General features: G+C 45.9%; 1 protein-coding gene across 3 annotated transcripts in view; it reads left to right on the forward strand.

The window, feature by feature from the left end:
- Nucleotides 1-12,738, forward strand: part of LOC112265084 (rho GTPase-activating protein 35) — a 93,030-nt gene extending 80,292 nt beyond the window's left edge. For all 3 annotated transcript variants that reach the window (XM_042295876.1, XM_042295875.1, XM_024442124.2), the window contains exons 4-7: nt 1,860-1,937; nt 5,512-5,643; nt 8,050-8,155; nt 8,459-12,738. In XM_042295876.1, the coding sequence (XP_042151810.1) occupies nt 1,860-1,937; nt 5,512-5,643; nt 8,050-8,155; nt 8,459-8,957 (815 nt within the window). In that variant the 3' untranslated portion in view covers nt 8,958-12,738. The remainder of the gene's footprint in view (nt 1-1,859; nt 1,938-5,511; nt 5,644-8,049; nt 8,156-8,458) is intronic.
- The last annotated feature ends 13,027 nt before the right edge of the window (nt 12,739-25,765 follow it).

Genomic DNA, 25,765 nt, shown 5'->3' on the forward strand with positions numbered 1-25,765 from the left:
CACACTCAGGGAGAAGGGCACAACGCAGCACACTCAGGGAGAAGGGCACAACGCAGCACACTCCGGGAGAAGGGCGCAACGCAGCACACTTAGGGAGAAGGGCGCAACGCAGCACTCCGGGCCGCAAAAGACATGGATTTTTTTACGGTGACATTACAGCCACAAAGGGGATGTCGCGTGAAATTCGAGGCATTATCAAGTGCTTGTCAAATTGTGAATGAGAGACTATTGGAGTATGTACAGCCTGCACAAATAAAACAAAGCAGAGCTCATGCCTTTCAAGTGACTTTTTTTTCAAATCATCATTAGAGTCTCATCATGCAGCCTTTCAATTTATTAAATCCTTACAATGTATTAGATCCTCCTCTTTTTAATAGAGGCCATCAAACCTCTATTTTCTCACGCAATTGCATAGCATAGCCTATAGAAATGTTGCGCAACATTGGGCTATAGGAACACTTATTTCATTCCATGCATCAAGCAGCTATGAGGAGCTGTCTCGCTGCGCGACAGGTGATCCTATTCCGGTCAAACTCTGAATGCCAGAGCTCTAATTAAGTGTTTGATTGATTTGATTGTATTTGCATTGATGTCAAGAGTGTTTAGAGGGACAATAGAGCCCTGAGTACCAGGCCATTAACGACAGGCCATTAGTGACTGACTGTTAGCCAGTTTGGTAGGCTACTAATGACCAGCAGCAGCATCAGAGCGGTGTTTTGGTGAAGACTAGTTACCCGTGACTCCAGCGGTCACGTGGAATTTGATTGCGGTCGTGACTCGTGACTCTGTTCATGCCTCGTGACTGCCGGTGTGACGGTAACTAGAACAGCCCTATGCCAGGGTCGTGGGTCCGGATCCTGCTGGGGCCACTAATGCGAAAATGTTTGCACTCACTCTTGTAAGTTGCTTTGGATAAAAGCCTCTGCTAAATGGCATGTATTATTATGTAGAATATCTCTTCCTCCTCTCCTTTTCTTATTCTCTTCTATTTCTCTCTTCCTCCACTCACTCCATGTCTCCCCTCCGTTTTCCCTCTGTCTCCCTCCTCCCCTCTCCCCCCTCTATCTCTCTCTCCATCCCTTGTTCCCCTGGAGTCCGGCTAGAAAAGCTTTTGTGGATAATTGATCTGCAGAAGGAGGGGATCGATGCCTCCTTTCCTACAACCTCTCCCTGTCTCTGGATTTGTCTCCTTGTCTCCCTCCCTCCCTCCCTCTCTCTCGCTCTCTCTCACTCACTGTCTGTCCACACCCTTGTCCTCTCCGTGTCTGTGGTAAAGGCATGGATTGCAGAGAGAGGAGAAGATGATGAGCAAATAGTGGAGGAGAAAGAGAGGGATGATGAACAAATGGGACCAGAGTTCATTAAGTCATGTTTATGGATCTTGAACTGTAGAAGCCCCACCGGAACACTTTCTGCAAGCCTGCACTGACGCTTTATGAGTTTCATTGATAGTGCTTATGTTCTGTCTCGGGTTGGGGGGAAGGACACACACACAAGGCCAGGCCACTAATAGTCTCCACTGTGTCTGTTGTTTAATTACTCCACAACCTTTGCATAGAACACTGCTTCTATCAGCACTTTCTATTGGAAGTCCTTACGCAGAGGCTATAGGAGGACTTGTGTTGTTATTGATGTCTGTGTGTGTGTGTGTGTGTTCTGACTGTGAGTTGGATGGATGAAAAATGTTATGTTGAAAGTAAAGTGTACCGTTGTGGATAAAGTGTACTGAATCTCTCTTCTCTTCTCTCCGCTTCTCTTCTCTCTCATCTCTCTCTCACTGTTCTCTCTCTCTCTCTCTCTCTCTCTCTGCTCTCTCGCTCTCTCTCTCTCACTCCTGTCTCCTCTCTCTCTTCTCTCAGGTATCACTACTGAAGGGATCTACAGGGTGAGTGGGAACAAGTCAGAAATGGAGAGCATGCAGAGGCAGTTTGACCAGGGTGAGTCACCAGAACCTCTCTTTTGACCGCAGACATTGAATACAAAACCCACACACACCAACAATATGAATTGTCAACAGTATGCTACAAATTACACTCGGTGGCCAGTTTATTAGCTACACCACCTCGTTCACGAAGATGTTTTGCTCCTACAGACAGTGAGTCATGTGGCCACGGCTTGCTATATAAAGCAGGCAGACAGGCATCGAGGCATTCAGCTACTGTTCGATTGAAGGTTAGAATGGGCGAAACAAGTGACCTCTGTGACTGAGTGTGGTATGTATCTCAGAAATGGCCAGCCTCCTGGACTTTTCACACACGACAGTGTCTAGGGCAGGGTTTCCCAAACTCGGTCCTCGGGACCCAGAGGGGTGCACGCTGAAGGTTTTTGCCCTACCACTACACAGCTGATTCAAATAATCAACTAATCATCAAGTTTTGATCATTTGAATCAGCTGTGTAGTGCTAGGCCAAAATAACAAAACGTGCACCCCTGCACGTCTAGGGTTACTGAGAATGGCGCGCCAAACAAAAAACATCCAGTCAGGGGCAGTCCTGTGGGTGAAAACAGCTCGTTGATGATGAATCCTGCAAGCTAACAGGCGGGCCACAGGCAACTAACGGTGCAGTACAACAGTGGTGTGCTGAACCGATGGGCTATTGCAGCAGACGACCACACTGGGTTCCACTCCTATCAGCTAAAAACAAGAGGAAGCTGCTCCAGTGGGCACGTGATCACCAACACTGGACAATTGAGGAGTGGAAAAACATTGAATAGTCCGACGAATCCTGGTTCCTGTTGCGTCATGCTGATGGCAGAGTCAGGATTTGGCGTTAGCAGTCCATGGTCCCATCCTGGTGTAATGGTGTGGGAAATGTTTTCCTGGCACACATTAGGATCCCTTTATACCAATTGAGTAATATTTCCATGCCCCAAAGAATTCAGGTTGTTCTGGAGGAAAAGGGGCGACTGACCCGGTACTTGATGGGTGTACCTAGTACACTGGCCACAGAGTGTAATTATTGTAGGGTTGTCAGACCCCATGCCACCTGTAGTCGGTGTCTACATGCACACATACTGACCTATGCACACACACAAACTCACCAATACGCAGAAACACACTGCTATACCTCGGCACAAACAGGCCACAGAGGTGCAGTGTTAGTGTGTTGTATCTATCCAGAAGCCTGTTGTCCAATGGATCCACCTAATTAACCTGGGAGCATCTGTAGCATTGATCTACAGGAAGGAGAGGCCTTCCTCCGTAGCGTAGCTTCTGTGTGTGTGTCCATGAGTTTGTGTGGTGTGGGTCGTTAATTACCTCCAGATTGGTTTGGTTAATGAAGCATGCTTGCTGGTATATACCACTGCACATACCACTGCACATACCACTACACATCAGTAAAGCTGAATACGGCTGAGGTAATCAGAAGCGAAGTCCTGTGTCCAATCGATCAGGACGCTAGACCAAGGTGACAATACAATTACAAATACAGCACAGGTAGACCTAGCCACAAATCAGCTATTGCTTAGCCACCCCTCACAGCACAGGTAGACCATAGCCACAAATCAGCTATTGCTTAGCCACCCCTCACAGCACAGGTAGACCATAGCCACAAATCAGCTATTGCTTAGCCACCCCTCACAGCACAGGTAGACCATAGCCACAAATCAGCTATTACCTAGTCACCCCTTACAGCACAGGCAGACCATAGCCACAAATCAGATATTGCCTAGCCACCCCTCACAGCACAGGCAGACCATAGCCACAAATCAGCTATTACCTAGCCACCCCTCACAGCACAGTTAACCTATAGCGATAGAACAACACACCTGTTGTGTTGGAGGGACCTAAAATCCAGTTGAGATACAACAGCCGAGACGAGACGGTTTTATGCAGTTATGGAATGAAGTTTTCTTGATCTGAACTGTCTAGTTTTAGAACGTCTCATGTCGGTTGTTGGAGGTTCAACATGTCAAATCTTAGCTAAAGACTTGGGATGAGACAGATCCGTTTAGCCAATCAGAGAGCAGTGTGCTGACGTTCTGCGTTTAGTCAGGCAGACTGCTAGCTAGTTATTTTGCTGCTGTTAGTGAGCCTAGTTTGCTGACATTTATCCGACAAGTCACAAAAGGCGCCCGGTTTCTGATGCACGTATTTCATGATACTTGTTTTCTACAACACCGTGCTACGACAAGTGGAAACGTTGTCTCAAAGTTGTATCGAGTCATTGAGCCACTGTTACCATGGAAACAGTCTCAACCGCTCGTCTCCTGGCCAGTTTTGTCTCGTCCCTCGTCACGTCGGCTGTTGTATCTGAGCCGGGCTTTACGAGCACTGAGATCTGGAGCTCACTCTGAGGCCTGGCCTGGTCTGGGAACCGGTCTGAACCGTAGAGCACTAGGCATTACTGGGTCAGAACTGACTTGGGACCAGTGTTATCACTGAAGCTGTTCTGTTATACACTGGGAACCGGTCTGAACCGTAGAGCACTAGGCATTACTGGGTCAGAACTGACTTGGGACCAGTGTTATCACTGAAGCTGTTCTGTTATACACTGGGAACCGCTCTGAACCGTAGAGCACTAGGCATTACTGGGTCAGAACTGACTTGGGACCAGTGTTTTCACTGAAGCTGTTCTGTTATACACTCCACGGGTCCTCTTTTTTCCCTCTCATTTTCATCCTTCCTTGCTAACCCCTCACCATCGCAGTCTATCTAACTCTCTGCCACTGTCAACCCCCCTTTCTACCCCCCCCATCTCTCTAGATCTCTTTCTCTACGTTTGTCATAGATGGGAGAGAGTAATCCGAGAAGGGTTTCTGGATAGTCTCATTTTCTTATCCATCTCCCCCTTCCTTCTCTCACACCCCTTCTCTTTCTCTGTGTTTTGTACAACAAGCCCGTGTCAGCGGGGCAGGGGATCGCCTGCGATTCCTCTTGGTTTATCGTTTTAATCATCAGTTTGCTTCTGGTGCCGCAAACTTTGTTCCCACTCTCTCCCACGCGGTCCCTTATGCTGAGCTGACACACTGAATAGGAGAGACTCACTGAGAAGCCGCAGCCAATTGGGCGCAGTTCCTTCTACCTGCTTATCCCGTTATGCAGAACTTTGCGCGCTGGTGTTGGGGTTTGTTTATTCGGGTATTGTAGTCTATCACCGGGTGGGGTGATACTATAGCAGTAAAACGGATGAGTTTAAGGCAGACGTTTGTGTGTGTGTGTGTGTGTGTGTTTCATAATGTTGTGACTTGCAGATCATATCCTAAATCAGGGGTCTCGTCCATGTCTTATTCTAACAAATCCCCTCTCTCTGTCTCTCCCTCGCTCTCTGTCTCTCCCTCGCTCTCTGTCTCTCCCTTACTCTCCCTCGCTCTCTGTCTCTCCCTCGCTCTCTGTCTCTCCCTCGCTCTCTGTCTCTCCCTCGCTCTCTGTCTCTCCCTTACTCTCTGTCTCTCCCTCGCTCTCTGTCTCTCCCTCGCTCTCTGTCTCTCCCTCGCTCTCTGTCTCTCCCTCGCTCTCTGTCTCTCCCTCGCTCTCTGTCTCTCCCTCGCTCTCTGTCTCCCTGCTAGACCATAACCTGGACCTGGTGGAGAAGGACTTCACCATCAACACGGTGGCCGGGGCCATGAAGGCCTTCTTCTCTGAGCTTCCTGAACCCCTGGTGCCCTACAGCCATCAGATTGAACTGGTGGAGGCCTTCAGTAAGACATGGGGCTGGGCTGGGGTGTGTGTGTGGGGGGAAAGAGGTTTGGGGACAGAGGGGGTGGGGAGAGAATGGATTAGGGTTGTTCTTGCTTAACCTACTTGGTCTCTATGAAGAAACCAGTGCTGTTTAAGATGGAGGACACCTTTTTTTATGAGCATGGCCTTATTTCTATTACAGCATACTGGGTGACTGTCATTCATATTCCATTCACCCAGCTCAATGTAACGTATGTAGGTTTAGGCGACTACATGATACAACATTTTCCCCCTATACCCATCATGAGGTTGCCACAACCTATGAAGGAAAGTTTACAACGTAGGTGCGCAGGTCGAGAGAAATGTGAGTAATCAAGGTGACAGACATTGACGCATTCAATCCCGCCTTAAACACTCTTGCCTGCATCTAGCTGATCTAGAGTGCAAACATTAGTCCAACTCTTGTAAACAAGGGCTTCTGTTGGACATATTCAGGTACGTTTATCCCAGTTTCATTCCGTTTACTTCCGTTTAAGAAGAAAAAAAATCAGCGGAATGAACACACCGCTGATCACGCGCAAACAAAGTTCCCTTTCATAGCAGCCACATACAAACAGCATGATCACTTTGCTCGTTGTACAATTCCGTCTCGCATCTACCTGCCTTCCTCCTCTCACCATCTCCCTTTGCTTTATGGACATCAGTGCGCAAACACATCAGCAGTCTGTAACCAGGAGAGAGAAAACACTTTCCAAGCCAAACCCCCAACCCCTCCACACAGCGGCCTACATTGTTGTCACCATATTAATGGAGTGGTCAGCATAGCTACTAGAACTAACACATTTGTAAACCCGCTACAGTCATGCAGTACAGTGTACAGTCAGCAGCAAGCAGTTTATCAGTTACACCGGTGGGCCCCGGTGGCAATAAATTAATAAAACCAAAAGCTTACCTTGACTTGGATGAGTTCCAGTGTTGGATAGCTATAGCCAGCTAGCTAACAGTTTCCCTCTGTTTGAGACAGTTGTTTGTGTAGGCTAAACTAGCTAGCTGCATTCACTCGCTAAGTCAGTGAAAAGAAATACAACTCAATATAGCTATCTCTCTCTTGCTTCTCCTTCATTTTTTTATAAATTAATTTGTTCAAAACTATTCAACTATTGTCTTTCTCTCTCTTTGAGTCAACTACATTTTATGCAGTGCTGGCTAGCTGTAGTTATGATTTGAGTACTAGATTAATTCTCTGATCCTTTGATTGGGTGGACAACATGTCAGTTCATGATGCAAGAGCTCTGATAGGTTGGAGGACGTCTTCCGGAAGTCATAATTAATGTGTAAGTCTATGGAAGGGGGTGAGAACCACAAGCCTCCAAGGTTTTGTACTGAAGTCAATGCACCCAGAGGAGGATGGAAGATAGCTGTCCTCCTGGTACACCACAGTGCTACCCTATACAGTGCTGATGATGCTACTATAGACCTTCAAAATAGTGTGTTTTAAAAAATGATTTGGTGAAGGGAATATATTTAGTATAGTTTTATCTAAAAAGGATCGCTTAATGTTTCACTATTTTATTTTTATGAAATTCACTGTGTAGGATGGTCCTCCCCTTCCCTCTTTGAGGAGCCTCCAATGGAAGACGCATACATTTCCTGTGAAGAAAGACAAACAAAATGATACAGAATGTCAGATTAACAAGTGCACTTCTTTCCTCTCCGGTCTGTCACTCCCATTGCGTTTTGTAATCCGTCGTCGTGGAGATTTAAGGTGTTTAAGGTGTCTCTGGACTCTGGAGGGCGACCGTCACTCAGTGAGCGGATTGTGTGTGCCAGGCCCTTGAGCCGTGACAAAGCCCTGACAAAACCCTGCAGCCTGCAGCAGGAGAGAGACACGACAAACACACCGTTTAAAGACTAGTTAGAAAAGAAACACGGGATGGATTGCAGAACTCTGTGTATGACTGTAGAAGGCAGAAGAAGTGAACACATCTGGGTTTTGAAGGAGCTGGATAACATGTGAAAGGCTGTGTGTGTGTGTGTGTGTGTGTGTGTGTGTGTGTGTGTGTGGTGTGTGCGTGTGCGTGTGACTCTGCCTCGCTCACATGGAGACACACAAGACAGGCTCTGTTGGAGTGCTGATATCAGCTTGTCTGACTCACTCCTACCATTGGGCTCAGCACACTCAGAGGACCTGTGTGTGTTCATGTGTGTATGGGTTTATAACTGTGTGTGTGTGTGATCACTGCAATGCTTTGTTAAGTCAACGCTGACTCTCAGCTGTGATTTCAGTTTGTGTCAGTGTGTGTTATGCTTCCCCCTCCCTGTTCCTGCATGTGTGGGACCTTTCTCTGGTTGTGTGTGTGTGTGTGTGCATTCATGTGCTTTTATTCTTTCTCTCTGACCTCTCCTGTCTCCTGTCGCCGAATCAGAGCTCAACGACAGGGATCAGCGGGTTCACGCCATGAAGGACATCCTGCGCCGTTTCCCCAGGGAAAACTATGACGTCTTCAAATACGTCATCAATCACTTGAACAAGTGAGTGGCTTAGGTGACAGAGCTGTGACGGCCGCACTAACTACAGTAACAGTCATCCACCCTGCGACCTTTGACCTTCCACCCTGCCCGCTACACCCCTGGCTCCATTTTGAGTCAGCTTTAAATTCAGTCGAGGCACAAACACGGCAGAGTTTAGATTTCTAGATGATGTCACTTTATGATTCCTTGAACAATTTACGTTGTGTTTTCTATCTCTCCCTGTCTCTCTCCCTTAACCCTCTTTTCCTCTCTGTCTCTCTCTCTCTCTCTCTCTCTCTCTCTCTCTCTCTCTCCCCCCCTCAGGGTGAGCCAGAATAACCGTTTGAACCTGATGACCAGTGAGAATCTGTCCATCTGTTTTTGGCCCACTCTGATGCGGCCCGACTTCACAACAATGGACGCCCTGACGGCCACGCGGACCTACCAGACAATCATCGAGTCCTTCATCCACCAGTGTGCTTTCTTCTTCTACAATCAGCCCCTGTCTGACACCCCTAGCGGGCACGCCTCCCCCACCGCCACCCTCTCCTCCCACGGGGGAACCTCGGCCTACTCCTCCTTGGCCTACAGCTCTCCGTCCCTCACACCCTCCCCGGCCCCTTACGTTATGCCCGCCACACCGCCCGTCATCCCCCACTACGGGCCACCCCATACCCAGATGTCCCCGCCACACACCCCCAGTCCCCCATCCAGGCCCTGCTGCCCCCTGCACCCCCATCACCCCCCACGGAACAACACATGCTGTGAGCCAGGGATGGAAGGAAATAAAGAGATTAGCGGGGGAGAGATGCAAAGAGTTTGAGATTCAGAGGGAGGTATGAGGGGGGGCGGTGAGAGAAGAACGTTAAATGGGAGAGATTTTGAAGGGGTGGTGAGAAATATGTAGGGATAGAGAAGAGAGTGAGTTTTAGGGACAGGGAAAGCAAAAGAGAAGATGAGCAGGTGAGTGAGATGCAGTACATATAGGGAAAAACTGTTGGGAGAGGGGGTTATCCAACCCCCCATTGCGTTTAAAGATATATACACACACACACACACACATGACTCAGGGGAGGGGGCGGGAAAGAGAAACTTTTGAGCCACAAGAGCCACGACTTGTCCTCCCATACCACTGTAGTCTCTTGACTCTTCTCTCTTCTCTACCACTTCTTCTGCCCCCTTCTCCACTGCCTTAGTGAGTACTTCCCCCTCCAACACACACTCTGCTGCCCTCCCACTGGAGCCTCGCCCGGGACACCCCTGTGTCGCTAGCCCGTGTCATTTGGGCTCAGTGAGGGAGTAACACCCAGGGAAACACCAAGTGTCATGTCTGTCCCCAAACATTAAAAAAAAACTTCAGAACTTCTGACCGTAGCTAGGCAGGGTATCTTTGGGGGAAGTGTGGGAAGAACATGAACTATATGGACCTTCTAGCTGGACTCTAAAACCACTCCCCAGTGCCCCACCTTCCTCGCCTCACCACCACTCACCGCGATGGGGCTGTGGATTGCCAGTGACTGCCCTGTCCTCCCCAGGTTGATCCTGGGTCAATGTGGAGGGAGGACCTAACCAGTAGCTTCTCAGCATTTATTTGACCATTGTCACCAGGAAATGGACTAGAGGCAGGCTTCGCCTCTCCCACATGGACTAGCTTCCACTTCAATAGACTCATTCCTAAACCCCCACCTCCTCCGCTTCAGTGTCCATTACAACCAGAGATAACGCCAAGAACAAAAGTCTCAACTGACTGGATCTGCAGGGAGGCTGGAGCACGGAACTTTGGGTGCTCTCACACCCTCGGCATCTTGGGAGACCTCCTCCGTTCCTTTCTGTCTTCTCTGACCCCATGCCCCCGAGCCTCCAGGCAACGCTGGAAGACTTGTTTTTCTTTTGATTAAAGAGGATATCTTCACTCCCATTTCTTTCCGGATGTTTAATGTTGTTCCACCCTTCCTTTTTCTTTCCCCCCTATGCTTCCATTTAGATTTTCAAACTGTGGATCAGTTTTGGAGAGTGTTCCGTTGATGACTGACCGATCAGAATGCACTCTCACACAGCAAGTCCCTCCTGTCAGATGTCCATGCTTACTTCTCATTGGCTCTTGTGCTTTCTGTGAAGGGCAGGAATAACTGGCAGGGAGAATTAGGATAGATAAGGAAGGGGTGGGATTCAGGGATGCACTTTATGGACTCTGGACTCTGAAAAGCATCTAGGGCTCTTCGACACGGAATGCAGAGAGGAACAGCCATAACGATTCCCTTAAGGATCCCAGGAGGCATTGGGAAGTGGTGGCAGGGAATTCCCTCTTCCTCCTGTTACCCATGAGGGGTTTGGAAGCCTGGAGAGACATGGGAGCATGACCTCTGTGTGTGTGTGTGTGTGTGTGTGTGTGTGTGTGTGTGTGTGTGTGTGTGTGTGTGTGTGTGTGTGTGTGTGTGTGTGTGTGCGTGCACATGCTTCTAATATGGTAGAGAGCGGGAGAATCATCAGTGTAGAGCTCTCTGAAGTTTATTGAGATTGAGAGACTGCAGAGCACTTTTGGGAGCCTCTTTAGTGAGAAGTGCGACAACACTTTCTCACCATGTCTAATGCGTTGTGAAGTCATGTAGCCACCTCTCTGAGAACACACCATTGCCATCTGGTGGACAACATAGTTACTGCAGCTATGACCTCACCCACCACTGCATGGGCGGAACACTATCCCCCCTCCTTGTGTGTAACAGATCTTTCTACATGCACAATCCCCCATATTTATCTGTTGAATGTCAAGTCAAATGGACATATTGAGCCCAATAGGAATTCTTTGTATATAACATAGATGGAGAGTCTATACGATGAAAGCCATTTGAACTGCATTGAGATTAGTCTGTGGGTGATCATATCTGTTGTGTTGCTAGGCAGCCAGCACTTTGATACAGATATATACTCTCCAGAGTGCGGTGTTGAGGAAGTGTATGACAACATAGATGTTCGTGTCAGCTGTCCATGATGCAGACAGTCCAGTGACTAGTCTAGTGTCCAGCTGTGCAACTGCTAGTTGGCAGTACTTGGTGATGTGTAGTCATGTGTTGTTGTACTGAGGCTGGCTCAGGAGAGCTGTTCACATCCATTCAGCTGAGTGTGACCGGGATGCACACGAAGGAAATGAGATGAGGAAGCAAGTTTAGAGTATTGAAACGCAGCCAATGGTGTTGCTAGTCCCTCAGTGCCATCCTATGTTTATTGGTATCCCACTTCCTGGTTGGCACCGCTTGGTATCCCTGCCCTCTTTTGACACGGCTCTGTTCCCTGGTCCAGAGAGACGCTCCGGGATGGAGCAGAACAGACAGTCTATTCATCTGTGTTGATGACTGCGGAATTCCATGGTTCTGTCTGTGGTTGTCATAGAAACCTGTTTGATCGTTAGTGTCTGTGTGTGTGTGTGTGTGTGTGTGTGTTTCCTCACACATTAGAAAGAGTGAAACCAAGGTCATGTAATTTGTTTCATTTTGACCCTCGGCTTTACACACTCATGCCTGTCTCCACGTCTCTCCAGTTCCCATCGTCTTGACTGACAGGCCTCCCTACCAATCACTGAAGTTATACCCTGACGACGACCCAATGATCTCCCGTCAGTATACACAGTATACACTACCTATATGACATGTTGGCGTGTCTGTGTCATTTGAGCTGTCAGTAGTAGCCAGACGTCAGTGTAACTCGACCCTAAACAAAGACCACGTGGCTTAGAGCGGAGACTGCATTTCTCCTCACGGTCATTACCCCCACTTAATGTGACCTGGACCTGACCACAGTTATCCCCTTAGCTAGCTATACGTTTACTTTTCACAGATGGAGAGTGAGAGAGAGAGAGAGAGACCGAGAGCGAGAGAGATGTGAATGGGATCATTATTTGGGAGATGGGGGGGGGCAAACTTTGGTACTTTTGAATGCCGGACAGTGGTATTCCCTGTGTATATCAATGTGTTAATACTGAACAGACTGTGAGGCAGCCAAAGACTGTGCAAAAAAAGGGTGGGGGAGAGAGGAGGCAAAGCGACAAATGGAGGCTAAAAAACAATGGTAATTAAAAATGTGACGTTTGTTCTGCGATCTTGTGGCTCCGTCGCTTTCCTTTTTCTTCTATTCTTTGCAACAATGGTGACAGGTGGTCTGTTAAGTTAAAATGAGAAACAAGCAAACTATATTCAAATGGTTGTTTATCTGTATGTTAGGGGGTCTAACACTTTGCCCTTTAGTCAATGGTGATAGAATTGTTTTTCTTTTTTCTTTTAATAATAAAAAATAATAAAAATAAACGTTTTTTTAAAACAATTTTGTGAATGGTGAAGAGACCAGCCCAGTATAGTGCATGATTTTTTTGCCCAGGCAAGGGAGGGGGCTCGACCACTCTCAGTATTTAAAGACAAGAAGATTTAAAAAATGTAATGATGGAAAAAAATGTAACCTGTATAAAAGATTGGAGGGAAAAAAAGTACAAAAATAAACAGAAAAAATGCTGTCATTATTTGCTAAGAGTATGGTAATTTGTCTCAATAGGAATGGTGTATACAGCAAGGCCTTACATGACCTGTATTATAGTTAATAAATCAATCTTGTAAAAACCTGCCTCCTGTCTGTCTGTGCAAACCCACCGACTCATCAAACCATCCACAGCTTTCTGGAAATGAATGGACGAATGAATGAAAGGAATTAACACAACTTATTTCCACAGAAAGACTGGCTACTCCTGGAATGAAATTCAGAAAACTGCCCAATGTATGTCGAGTTCGCTGGAGAAGCCGGCGTCATTGATGGCCTTATGGACCTCATGGGGCATTGGGCCTGAGTAAGTAGTTTTCTACAGTTGTTTAATCATTATCATCTTCTAGTGTAGTCAAGTGACCTTTCCCAATGAAAACTGCCTAGAACACTAGAGTAGCTTTTACTATGTACTTTACTATTTATACTTTTTGACAACTTTTACTTTTACTTCACTACCTTCCTTAAGAAAATAATGTACTTTTTACGACATACATTTTCCCTGACACCCAAAAGTACTCGTTACATTTTGAATACTACATTTTGAATACTACAGGAACATGGTCCAATCCACACACTTATCAACAGATCACCCTGGTCATCTCTACTGCCTCTGATCTGTCAGACTCACTAAACACACATGCTTCGTTTGGTAAATGATGTGTTGGAGTGTGCCCCTGGCTATCCATAAATAAAAATAAAAAAATAAAATAGTGCCGTCTGTTTTGCTTAATATCATTTGAAATGATTTCTACTTTTACTTTTGATACTTAAGTATATTTGAGCAATTACATTTATTTTTGATACTTAAGTATATTTAAAACCAAATACTTTTAGACTTTTACTCAAGTAGTATTTCACTGGGTGACTCACTTTTATTTGAGTCATTTTCTATTAAGGTATCTTTACTTTTACTCAAGTATGACCATTTGGTACTTTTTCCACTACTGGTCTCTTCCTATGATGGGTCTGTTTAGAGGTCACAGTGGCACAGCAATTCCCCTAGTTCCCGTGAGGTTGCAGGGTTGTGTGCCATTTTGGGGTGCCCTTCCTCTGACCTTTTCATCCAGTCAAATGCAAAGTAAATCCATTTCTATGACCTTTGTCACGCGTCTCTTCATTCTGGCGCTGGGAAAAAGAGCTGCTGATTGGGACTGAAAAGGGCAGCCCCATGAGCACACAGCAAGACTGACCTCTGACCTTTAGGGGGTGTCAAGGGAGAGCCGTGGATGGTTTGATGACCTTGAGATGGAGCCACCATCGCATTAATGATCAGGGTATAGGGACTCGGTTAGAATAGAGGTGGTGTCTAGTACTCCCCTCCTCATTTTTGGAGGTCTGGATAGGACTTAATCATTTTGGTTTCAACCAATCAAGTAATCACAAAGAGAGACAAGGACAGTGATGCTAAGGTTTCTTACCTAGACCACTTATCAGCAGGAAATATAATTTAGATTGAATGTATACCGAACAAAAATATAAACAGAACATGTAAAGTGTTGGTCCCATGTTTTAATGAGCTGAAATAAAAGATCCCGGAATTGTTCTATACGCACAAAATCCTCCAATTTTACATCCCTGTTCGTGAGCATTTCTCCTTTGCCAAGATAATCCATCCAATTGACAGGTGTGGCATATCAAGAAACTGATTAAACAGCATGATAATTACAGTTGCACCTTGTGCTGGATACAATAAAAGGCCACTCTTAAATGTGCAGTTTTGTCACACAACACAATGCCACAGATGTCTACATTTTGAGGGAGCGCACAATTGGCATTCTGACTCAGGAATGTCCACCAGAGCTGTTGCCAGAGCATTGAAGGTTCATTTCTCTACCATAAGCCTCCAATGTCGTTTTAGAGAATTTGGCAGTTTGTTCAACCGGCCACACAACCGCAGAGCATGTGTAACTAAGCCAGGCCAGGACCGCCACATTCCTTCACCTGCAGAATCATCTGAGACCAGTCAACCGGACAGCTGATGAAACTGAGGAGTATTTCTGCCCTTTTATGGGGAAAAACTCCTTCTGATTGGCTGGGACTGACTTCCCAGAGGGTGGACCTGGCTCCCAAGTGTGTGTGCCTATGCCCTCCCAGGCCCACCCATGGCTGCACCCCTGTCCAGTCATGTGAAATCCATAGATTAGGGCCTAATGAATGTATTTCAATTGACTGGTTTATTTATATGAACTGTAACTCTGTAAAATGGTTGCATGGTGCGTTTATATTTTTGTTCAGTATAGTTAGATTTTGAGAGTAAAGTACATGTATTTGACCACATTCAAAAGGAAAACAGCGGATACCTACCCATCTGTTGGCCTACACACCAATGATTTATATATTAGTGATGCACAGGTTGACTCAAAACCCATGGTTTTATACGCTGGGCAGCCAGGTTTAAGGTCATTAAATATTGTGTGGATGAAGGGCGGTTGGCTGGCGGGCAGGTTGAATAAAGAGAAAACAATACCTTTAAAAAAATCCGTAAATGTATCATTATTGTGCAATTTATATCTATAGGCTACATTGAGGGTTTTCTTTCATCATTTGAGGCTATCTGGCATTAGTGCATAAGCTTTAGGGCCTAACTGTACATGCCCTAATAGCCTACAAGCCAATCACCAAATGCTGTTGGTAACAGGCAGAAACAGTTCATGTCAATCCACTGAGACAAAAAGGGACAATGTTGGAGTCAGTGGCGGCCGGTGCCATTTAAGATAAGATCATTTTTGTTTCAGCATATTGGATGACTGTCATTCACATCTCTGATTCAGAGGGGTTGGGTTAAATGTGGAAAACATATTTCAGTTGAAGGCATTCAGTTGTACAACTGACTAGGTATCCCCCTTTCCCTTTCTTTTCATATTCCATTCACCCAATGTAACATCAATAGGTTTAGGCTACTACATGATACTAACATTTTCCCTATTACCCATCATGAGGCTGCTATACCCTAGCCTACAAATGAAAGTTTATAACGTAGGTGCACCGGTTGAGAGAAAAGTTTTAGTAATCAAGGTGACAGACAGTGACAAATTCAATACGGCCTTGCACACTCTTGCCTGCATCTAGCTGATCTCGGGTGAAATTATTAGTCCCAACAGTTGCAAACGAGAGTTTCTATTGGATAAAATTACCTGCAAGCACAGTTCACTTTCATAGCAGCCACATACACTTTCCCTGTTGTATAATTCCTTCTCACATCTACGTGCTCTCATCCTATGACCTTTTCCCTTCACTTGTGGATTAATTGCACAACACCACAGCTGTCTGTGACCAGGCAACAAAAAAAAAACTACCACAACCAATAACCACTACACACAGCCTACTTCCTTGTCACCATATTAGCGAACTTCATGGTCAACGTAGCTACTAGAACTAACATGTTAGTAAACCTGTTCCAATCATGCAGTTTAGTGTATAACAAGCAGTTTAGCAGTTACACCGGCAGGCCCCGGTGGCAAGAAATTCATAAAACCAAAAGCTTACTGTGACTTGGAAGAGTTCCAGTGTTGGATAGCCATAGCCAGCTAGCTTACATAACACCACTCTCTCTTTGAGCTAAACTAGCTAGCTGTATTAGTTCACTAAGTAAGTGAAAATGAAAAAAGACAACTAAACAACTCTCTTGCTGTCTCTCTCTCTTGCTCTCCTTCATTTTGGAAGAAATTAATTTGTTCAAAACTGTTCAACTATTGTCTGTCTTTGAGTCAACTACTCAACACATTGTATGTACTGCAGTGCTAGGTAGCAGTACCTTATGCTTTCAGTACTAGGTTAATTTTCTGATCCTTTGATTGGGTGGACAGCATGTCAGTTCATGCTGCAAGAGCTCTGATAGGATGGAGGATGTTTAGGGACTTCCTCCGGAAGTTGTCATAATTACTGTGTAAGACTATGGAAGGGGGTGAGAACCATGAGCCTCCTAGGTTTTGTATTAAAGTCAATGTACCCAGAGGAGGATGGAAACTAGCTGTCCTCCGGCTACACCATGATGCTACCCCAGAGAAGGCTGTTGAGGCTACTGTAGAGCTTCATTGCAAAACAGTGTGTCTTCATTAATTATTTGTTGAGAGTTTAAAATAAAGAGAAGGGAGGATCAGAAAAGTAATGTTTGGGAAAGATTTGGTGAAGTGGTGAAAGAGGATGATAGCAGTGCCGGCGATGTTATGTGTTATGTGTGAGTGAGGAACTATACGAATTCGACAGTCACAAGACCTCAAATAGGTCTATGGCACATCAAGGTAGCTGTAGTTTATAGTTCATGTGGGTTAAAAATCTGGACACTTGACTGTAGGTCTTTAACCTTTCAGATAGCCTTAATTTGAACTACATCAGAATTCAGCATTTCTTGCAGTAAAATTATACACCAAATGTAGGCTAAATGTTTACTCAGGAAGAGGTGTGGAGAAATATGATTTTTATTTCTGCATCTTGAGACTGCAAATGCTCAGTTAGATACCATCTGTAGAGGTGCTATCTTTATCCGCATCATAAAAGCTGACAGTATTTCAACCACATCAAATATGCTTCCAAGCCAAAACTGAAATCTTATCCGAAACATGTTGGGTCATTTACAGAGCTTTGTATTTCCTTAAAACCGGTCAAACTGATGTATTCAGGACATTTTGCACCGAAAATCTTTTACTTTGATTGTTTATGTATTTGATTGCAGGCTATAGCCGTATTTGATTGCAGGCTATAGCTGGCCTCAGATTGTAATTTTATAATAGTCCCGCGGTTGCGGATGAACAAACAGCTGACCCGCGCACCACAGGTATATATACCGGTAATTGGTCTACGCTCACTACCGGGCTTGTGCTGCGCTTACACAAGGCTACCATTGGGCGGCTTCCTTGTCACACGTTTAGATAGTATGTCCCATTGCTTCTGAGCATTATACCCTATGAGACAGGAGTGCGTGGGCCGATGTTTGGGTGTTAACTCGGAGACAACGCTTTATACCGCACATTGGGATCAATATAATTTAATACGGCCCATATCAGATTTCGAATCTTGACGTTAAACCTTGACCACTTCTCTCACACCATGAAACGTGAAGTTCAACCCAGAAAACTGCAAAAGAAGCAGATAGGCCCTGTGCACAATGCTCACTCCAGAGATAAAGAATACATAACCTACTTTAATATACACAAAAAGACAGTCATTGTATAAGCATACGTACCGTTGTTTTATGCCACAAGGTGTGATTGAAAAGTTATGGGGAAAGTGGAGGAGAAACAGAGAGAAGATTCTTCGTTCTGGACCGACTGCTCTTATGATCAGTCGAGGCACGTATCTCCGTTCATCCGTGTCTTTCTGGTGCTCACTCGAAGCTGCTGAGGGTATTGAATTCAGATGCGGCCCTCTCCGGCTCACGCGCTCCCATCCCTACAGGTGGAAATGGTCTTATCAATAGCGCTGTCCGTGCCTGACTTGGGGCCGATCACTCTCATTGATGCATTTTGGTGCCCTCTCTCTCCCCGAGGTGGGCATTGATTGTCTGGGTCACTGTGGTATTTCGGTATTGATACCTCGATTGATGACGGCGCTCACTGGGAACGGGCCCTATTGACAAGCTGAAAGTGAGATGGTTGGATGGATGTACACGTTAATGGGAGATGAGGGTTTATGTGTGGTGGCAGCAAGAGGGGTCATGGACACTTGTCAAATTCCAGTGGCAGTCAGTGCCGATTAAGATTAAGGAGGATGGACACATTTCTGTTACAGCATATTGGATGACTGTCATTCATATTCCATTCACCCAGCTTAATGTAACATCGATATGTTTAGGCTACTAAATAATACATGAATTTGCCATATAGGCCTACCCATCATGAGGTTGCTACAACCTAGCCTTGTTTAACATTTATAAGTAGGTGCATATGTCTAGAGACAAATTTGACTAATCAAAGTTGCAGACAGTGATACAGTTGAAGTCAGAAGTTTACATACACTTAGGTTGGAATCATTTAAAACTCGTTTTTCAACCAGTCCGCAGATTTCTGGTTAAACAAACAATAGTTTTGGAAAGTCGGTTAAGACTTTTAACAGCTTGGAAAATTCCAGAAAATTATGTCATGGCTTTAGATGCTTCTGAAAGGCTAAGTGACATCATTTGAGTCCATTGGAGGTGTACCTGTGGATGTATTTCAAGGCCTACCTTCAAACTCAGTGCCTCTGCTTGACATCATGGGAAAATCAAAAGAAATCAGCCAAGACCTCAGATAAAAAATTGTAGACCTCCACAAGTCTGGTTCATCCTTGTGAGCAATTTCCAAACACCTGAAGGTACCACATTCATCTGTATAAACAATAGTACGCAAGTATAAACACCATGGGACCACGCAGCCGTCATACCGCTCAGGAAGGAGACACATTCTGTCTCCTAGAGATGATCGTACTTTGGTGCGAAAAGTGAAAATCAATCCCAGAACAACAGCAAACAACCTTGTGAAGATGCTGGAGGAAACAGGTACAAAAGTATCTATATCCACAGTAAAACAAGTCCTATACATATATCGACAGAACCTGAAAGGCCGCTCAGCAAGGAAGAAGCCACTGCTCCAAAACTGCCATAAAAAAAGCCAGACTACGGTTTGCAACTGTAAATGGGGACAAAGATCATACTTTTTGGAGAAATGTCCTATGGTCTGATGAAACAAAAATATAACTGTTTGGCCATAATGACCATCGTTATGTTTGGAGAAAAAAGGGGGAGGCTTGCTAGCCGAAGAACACCATCCCAACTGTGACGCACGGGGGTGGCAGCATCATGTTGTGGGGGTGCTTTGCTGCAGGAGGGACTGGTGCACTTCACAAAATAGATGGCATCATGAGGGAGGAAAAGTTTGTGGATATATTGAAGCAACATCTCAAGACATCAGTCAGGAAGTTAAAACTTGGTCGCAAATGGGTCTTCCAAATGGACAATGACCCCAAGCATACTTCCAAAGTTGTGGCAAATTGGCTTAAGGATAACAAAGTCAAGGTATTGGAGTGGCCATCACAAAGCCCTGACCTCAATCCTATAGAACATTTGTGGGCAGAACTGAAAAAGCGTGTGTGAGCAAGGAGGCCTACAAACCTGACTCGGTTACACCAGCTTTGTCAGGAGGAATGGGCCAAAATTCACCCAACTTATTATGGGAAGCTTGTGGAAGGCTACCCGAAACGTTTGACCCAAGTTAAACAATTAAAGGCAATACTACCAAATACTAATTGAGTGTAGATAAACTTCTGACCCACTGGCAATGTGATGAAATAAATAAAAGCTCTATTAAATCATTATCTCTTATATTATTTCACATTCTTAAAATAAAGTGGTGATCCTAACTGACCTAAGAAAAGGAATTTTTACTTGGATTAAATGTCAGGAATTCTGAAAAACTGAGTTTAATTGGCTAAGGTGTATGTAAACGTTTGACTTCAACTCAACATTCAATACCATCTTGAACACTTGTCTGCATCTCGCTGATCTGGGGTGTAATCATTAGTCCAAACACTTGCAAAGCGTTACGTTTTGCAACTAAAACAAGAGTTTCTCTTAGACAAATTCAGGTTGGTCCATCCCACTTTCATTCTGTTTGCTTCCATTTATGAAACGTTTTGCAACAGAATCGGCGGACTACACCCCTGATCACCTGCACACACAGTTCATTTTCATAGCAGCCACATACAGCATCATCACTTTGCTTGTTGTGTAATTCCTTCTCGCATTTACGTGCTCTCCTTCTCTCACCTTTTCCCTTCGCTTGTGGACTTCAGCTGTCTCTGACCAGGCGAAAAAACCTCTCCAAGCCAAACCTTCATACCACAACCGCTAACCGCTACATCATTGTCACCATATTAGCTAACTTCATAGTCAACATAGCTCGCTATTAGAACGAACACGTTTTTAAACCCACAATACAGTCCATGTTTACAATCACGCAGTGTACAGCAAGCAGTTTAGCAGTTATTGACCCGGTGGCAATACATTAATAAAACCAAAATCTTACCTTGACTTGGAGGAGTTGCAGTGTTGGATAGCCTTAGCCGGCTAGCTAACATAAATAGCGTTCCATTCTGTTTGATTCAGGTTGTTGATTAGGCTAAATTAGCTGCATTAGCTAAGTAACTGGAAGGTGAACTAGAAGAAGATCAAAATACAATGAAATATAGCTATCTCCTGCTTCTCCTTCATTTTTGAAGAGATGAATATGGTCAAAACGTAAACTATTGTCTTTCTCTTTGAGTCAACTAACTCACCACACTGTATACACTGCAGTGCTAGCTAGCTGTAGCTTAGGCTTTCAGTACTAGATTCATTTTCTGATGCTTTGATTGGATCGACATGTCAGTTCATCCTGCAAGAGCTCTGATAGGTTGGAGGACATCCTCCGTAAGTCATCATATGTCACGCCCTGGCCATAGAGATGCTTTTTATTCTCTATTTTGGTTAGACCAGGGTGTGACTAGGGTGGGTGTTCTATGTTCTTTTTTTCTGTGTTTTTGTATTTCTTTGTTTTTGGCCGGGTAGGGTTCTCAATCAGGGACAGCTGTCTGTCGTTGTCTCTGATTGAGAACCATACTTAGGTAGCTCTTGCCCACATGGGTTTTGTGGGTAGTTGTTTTCTGTTTTGTGTTGCTGTACCTTATGGACTGTTTCATTTTCGTTTCACTCTCTTTGTTATTTTGTTTAGTGTTTCTGTTCCAATAAATAACATTTACCACGCTGCACATTGGTCCACACCTTCCTCAGACGAACATCGTTACAGAACTACCCACCACCAAAGGACCAAGCAGCGTGGTAACAAGGGTTCTGGACTCCTGGACTTGGGAGGATATATTGGATGGTAAGGGACCCTGGGCACAGGCTGGGGAATATCGCCGCCCGAAGGAAGAACTGGAGGCAGCGAAAGCTGAGCGGCGGCGATATGAGGTAAGGCAGCGCAACAGGCACGAGAGACCTGAGGCAACTCCCCGTGCTTACCGGGAGAGGCGTAGTACTGGTCAGGCTCCGTGTTATGCGGCAAAGCGCACGGTGTCGCCCGTGCGCGCTCATAGACCGGAGCGCTATAGGCCAGCCCCCCGCAAGTGCCATGCGAGAGTGGGCATCCAACCAGGGCGTGTTGTGCCAGCTCAGCGTGTTTGGTCTCCGGTACGCCGTTTCGGCCCAGGATATCCTGCGCCGGCGCTGCGTGCTGTGTCTCCTGGGCGCTGGGAAGGTGCAGTTCGCCCTATGCCTGCGCTCTGCTCGTGCCTGGGCGAATGTGGGCATTGAGCCTAAGGGAGAGGTGCGAGTGGTATGCACCAGATCTCCAGTGCTTCCCCACAGCCCGGTTCAACCTGTGCCTGTACTCTGGAGGGTCCTGGCTAAAGTGGTCATCCAGCCTGGAGGAGGGGTGCCAAGGCTGCGCACCAGAGCTCCAGTGCTCCCCCACAGCCTGGTTCATCCGGTGCCTCCTCCATGCACCAGGCCTCCTGTAGGGCTCCTCAGCCTAGTGGGTCCGGTGGCAGCCTGCCCGTGGGTCCAGAGCCGCCCGTGTCAGGCAGCCCCAGTCAGGAGCTGCCAGAGCCAGGCTGCCAGAGTCGCCCTTCACTCCGGAGCTGCCAGAGTCACCCTTCCCCGCAGCTGCCAGAATCGTTCCAGAGGCGCCCTCCCAGAGGCGCCTCAGTCCGGCGCCCGTCAGTCAGGAGCTGCCAGAGTCTCCCTTCACCCTCACCCCGGAGCTGCCAGAGTCGCCCTTCACTCCGGAGCTGCCAGAGTCGCCCCAGAGTTCACTCCGGAGCTGCCAGAGTCGCCCTTCACTCCGGAGCTGCCAGAGTCGCCCTTCACTCCGGAGCTGCCAGAGTCACCCTTCACTCCGGAGCTGCCAGAGTCACCCTTCACTCCGCAGCTGCCAGAATCGCAGCCCCGGAGCTGCCAGTCCAGAGGCGCCCCTCAGTGCCAGAGTCACCCTTCACTCCGCGCCCCTCAGTCCAGAGGCGCCCCTCAGTCCAGAGGCGCCCCTCAGTCCAGAGGCGCCCTCAGTCACGAGGGTCTTCAGTCCGGGGCCCAATAGCAGAGGCAGAGGCGACACCTAAGTGGGGGGGGAACTGTTTCGTTTTCGTTTCACTCTCTTTGTTATTTTGTTTAGTGTTTCTGTTCCAATAAATAACATGAACACTTACCACTCTGCGCATTGGTCCACACCTTCCTCAGACGAACATCGTTACATCATAATTACTGTGTAAGTTTATGGAAGGGTGTGAGAACCATGACCCATGTACCCAGAAGAGGACGGAAAATAGCTGTCCTCCGGGTACACCATGGTGCTACCCTAGAGGGTGCTGCTGAGGCTACTGTTGACCTTCGTTGCAGTACAGTGCATTTTAATCAGTTATTTGTTGATGTGAATATATTTAGTATAGTTTTATCTCAAAAGGATCACTTTTTTTTAATGTTTCACCATTTTTATTTTGATGAAATTCACTGATTAGGATGGCCCTTGCTTCCTCCTCTGGAGAACCTCCACTGTTTTCTAATAGGCCAATGCCTTTATGTGTAAAATGTGCAAATGGAACGTAACATAATAGTAAAGACCAAACAACACGTTGGAAGTCATGTCATGAGGGGGGGAGAGAGTGAAGAGGTTAATGTGAAAATAAACCATTAAGTCGAACTGATACAGGGGCACCTTTAGGGGTCAGTGGTCCATCAAAATGGGTGGCTGGCCTAACTGTCGTGTGCGTGTATTAGTTGGTCCCAACACGTGCGCTGATTGCATTTTCCTGAAGTGGAAAAAATGCAAATAATAAATGTATGAGCTACAGTACGTGCTTGTTTTTTGCTTGATTAATTATGCTGTTTAATTCTAGGTCCACCAAGCTCTGCCGTAATTTCCCCATGGTCTTCTACTGTTTCTTCTCCCTCTCTCCCTTTCTACATTCCAAAATCAATCATGGTTCCAACCGTGCCCACCCAGGGGAGAATGGCGTGAAAGCAAATGAGCTGACCGATCCTGAGAAACAGAGTTTTACACACAGATAGACCGAAAATGACCTGGCTCATCATGTTGTGAGGCAACATTATGCCATCTGTGGTGTGGCTCTCGTAAAGTCAGAACAAACATAGGCTTGTATCTTTATCCACACCTTCCCTCAAGTCAGGAAAAAATACTTAATACTTATGTGGGAGACACAGAGTGCCACTCACATCAACCTGCCCCTACCATTCCCAGGCTGGCCGCCCCTCACGCTGCCTGCTGACAGTTACAAGTTATCCTTTCCCCTCTCTTCCCCTGGTTCTCCCCTCACTACCCATGACTCTCCCCCTTTCTCTCCCCCTGGTTCTCCCCTCTGGCTATCCCTGGTCCCTCCTGAGAGTACTGTTCAGATCCAGGCCTCTGAGCCCCAAAGCCGGCCCTAATCCGCCCCATCGATCGCCCTGAGAATTTCCTCCAGGGCACAGCAAGCCTCCACTCTACAGCACAGACACACTCCCCGACCCTACCACTTGCTCCCAGAAAGTGAAAGAGAGGGAGAGAGAGATAGACATAGAGAAAGGGTAAAAGGTTTTGCAGATTTTTTTTTAAATGGGCGTTGCATCATTCGTGGGGGACGACACGTTTATTGTTGCCTTGTTTAATATCGTGTCGTTGGAACAGTCATTGTACATTTCTGGCAGGTGCGGAGGGTGTCTTGCAATTATCTATAGTTGTGATCAGACGCTCTCCTCTTCCAGGGTTGTGTCTGCAACAGGTTCAAACAGTAACCACAGGCAACCGATAATAGCATCTTCAGCCGTGTGAGGTAGGCCGTCGTGGTGGATGTTGGAGTGAGATGAGAGACAATGATGGTAGCCTATGGTGTGATTGCCCAGGATGGGGCTTTTGTTAACAGTACATTTGAAGATATGAAGTTGGCAAAAACGGTATTTAGTATATTCTAGTTCAACTAAATTCACAAGCAGAATGATGAAGGGGACATGAACTGAACTGAGTCAAAATAGAAGTAGGCTAGCACTCTTTGAAAAGAAGACACAGGCTTTAAATATGCACTGGCACTCCCCTTGTCAGGCCAAGACGGTAATGTCCAGGTTTAAATAACACACACCGTACCCAGAATGCAACCAGAGCACACCAATTTCCTAATTAACCATAAGCAAAAATAGAACATAAGGATAGAAACATGCCCTCACTGGCAATTAGAAACATTAGCCTGACCAGCAACACTGGATAAACCTACCCTCAAATGCACTTCAGTTTGCCTGTCAAACTGCGACCGGAAACATGACGAATCCCAATTTCGAGGGAAATGTAGCTCGATGATTGAAATGTTAAACATAGTCACATCTTAGTTGTAACTTTTAATTAACAAATGCAAGAATGGAAACAGAGTAGGAATATCTAATGAGCCCAAACAAAGGTTTCGCGCCAAAACCAATATCGGTGAATGCGACCATAAACTCTCAGACATGTGTCTCAAACTCCCATAGGCTAAACATTTTTTTTTTCAGATGATCAATAATCAAAATAGCGAAGACCCATTGCTGCGAAACAACACATATTTTCAAATCAGAACCGTTACAAATTGTGGACCTAGCTGTTTTCACTATAAGTCCTATTCTATTTTGGGACTTGGTATGTGATGTGGCATATGCGTTAGAAAATGACCGATTGTCGTCCGAGCCGATATATCGGCCGATATTGGCCTTTTCTAGTCTATCGGCTATCGGCCTTTCTCTATCAACTTTGCTTGGGTAGTGGAATGACGTTGGCTTCCCTCCAGGCCTGAGGTCAAACACCTTCCTCTAGACTCAGATTCAAGATATGACAGTACATTACCAAGGCATGAATACCGTGGCTCATTGTTCATTGTTGCCATTTCTTGCTTTAAGTTTGCCCACTTTGCCAATTAAGTCATCATAAAAAGAATTGGCAATATCAAATGGTTTTGTGATGAATAAGCCATCTGATTCGCTGAAAGATGGAGTTGAATTTGTACATCAACGTTTTCTTTCTCCATCGTTCTTGGTATCATTGATCTTGGCTTCATAATATAGTTTCTTCTCCTTTTTGTTGAGTTTTGTCACATAATGTACTAATATGCAGTAAATCAGCCAGTCAGATGTGCAGCCAGATTTAT

Source organism: Oncorhynchus tshawytscha, linkage group LG13, assembly GCF_018296145.1.
Source record: "Oncorhynchus tshawytscha isolate Ot180627B linkage group LG13, Otsh_v2.0, whole genome shotgun sequence".
NCBI lineage: Eukaryota > Metazoa > Chordata > Actinopteri > Salmoniformes > Salmonidae > Oncorhynchus > Oncorhynchus tshawytscha.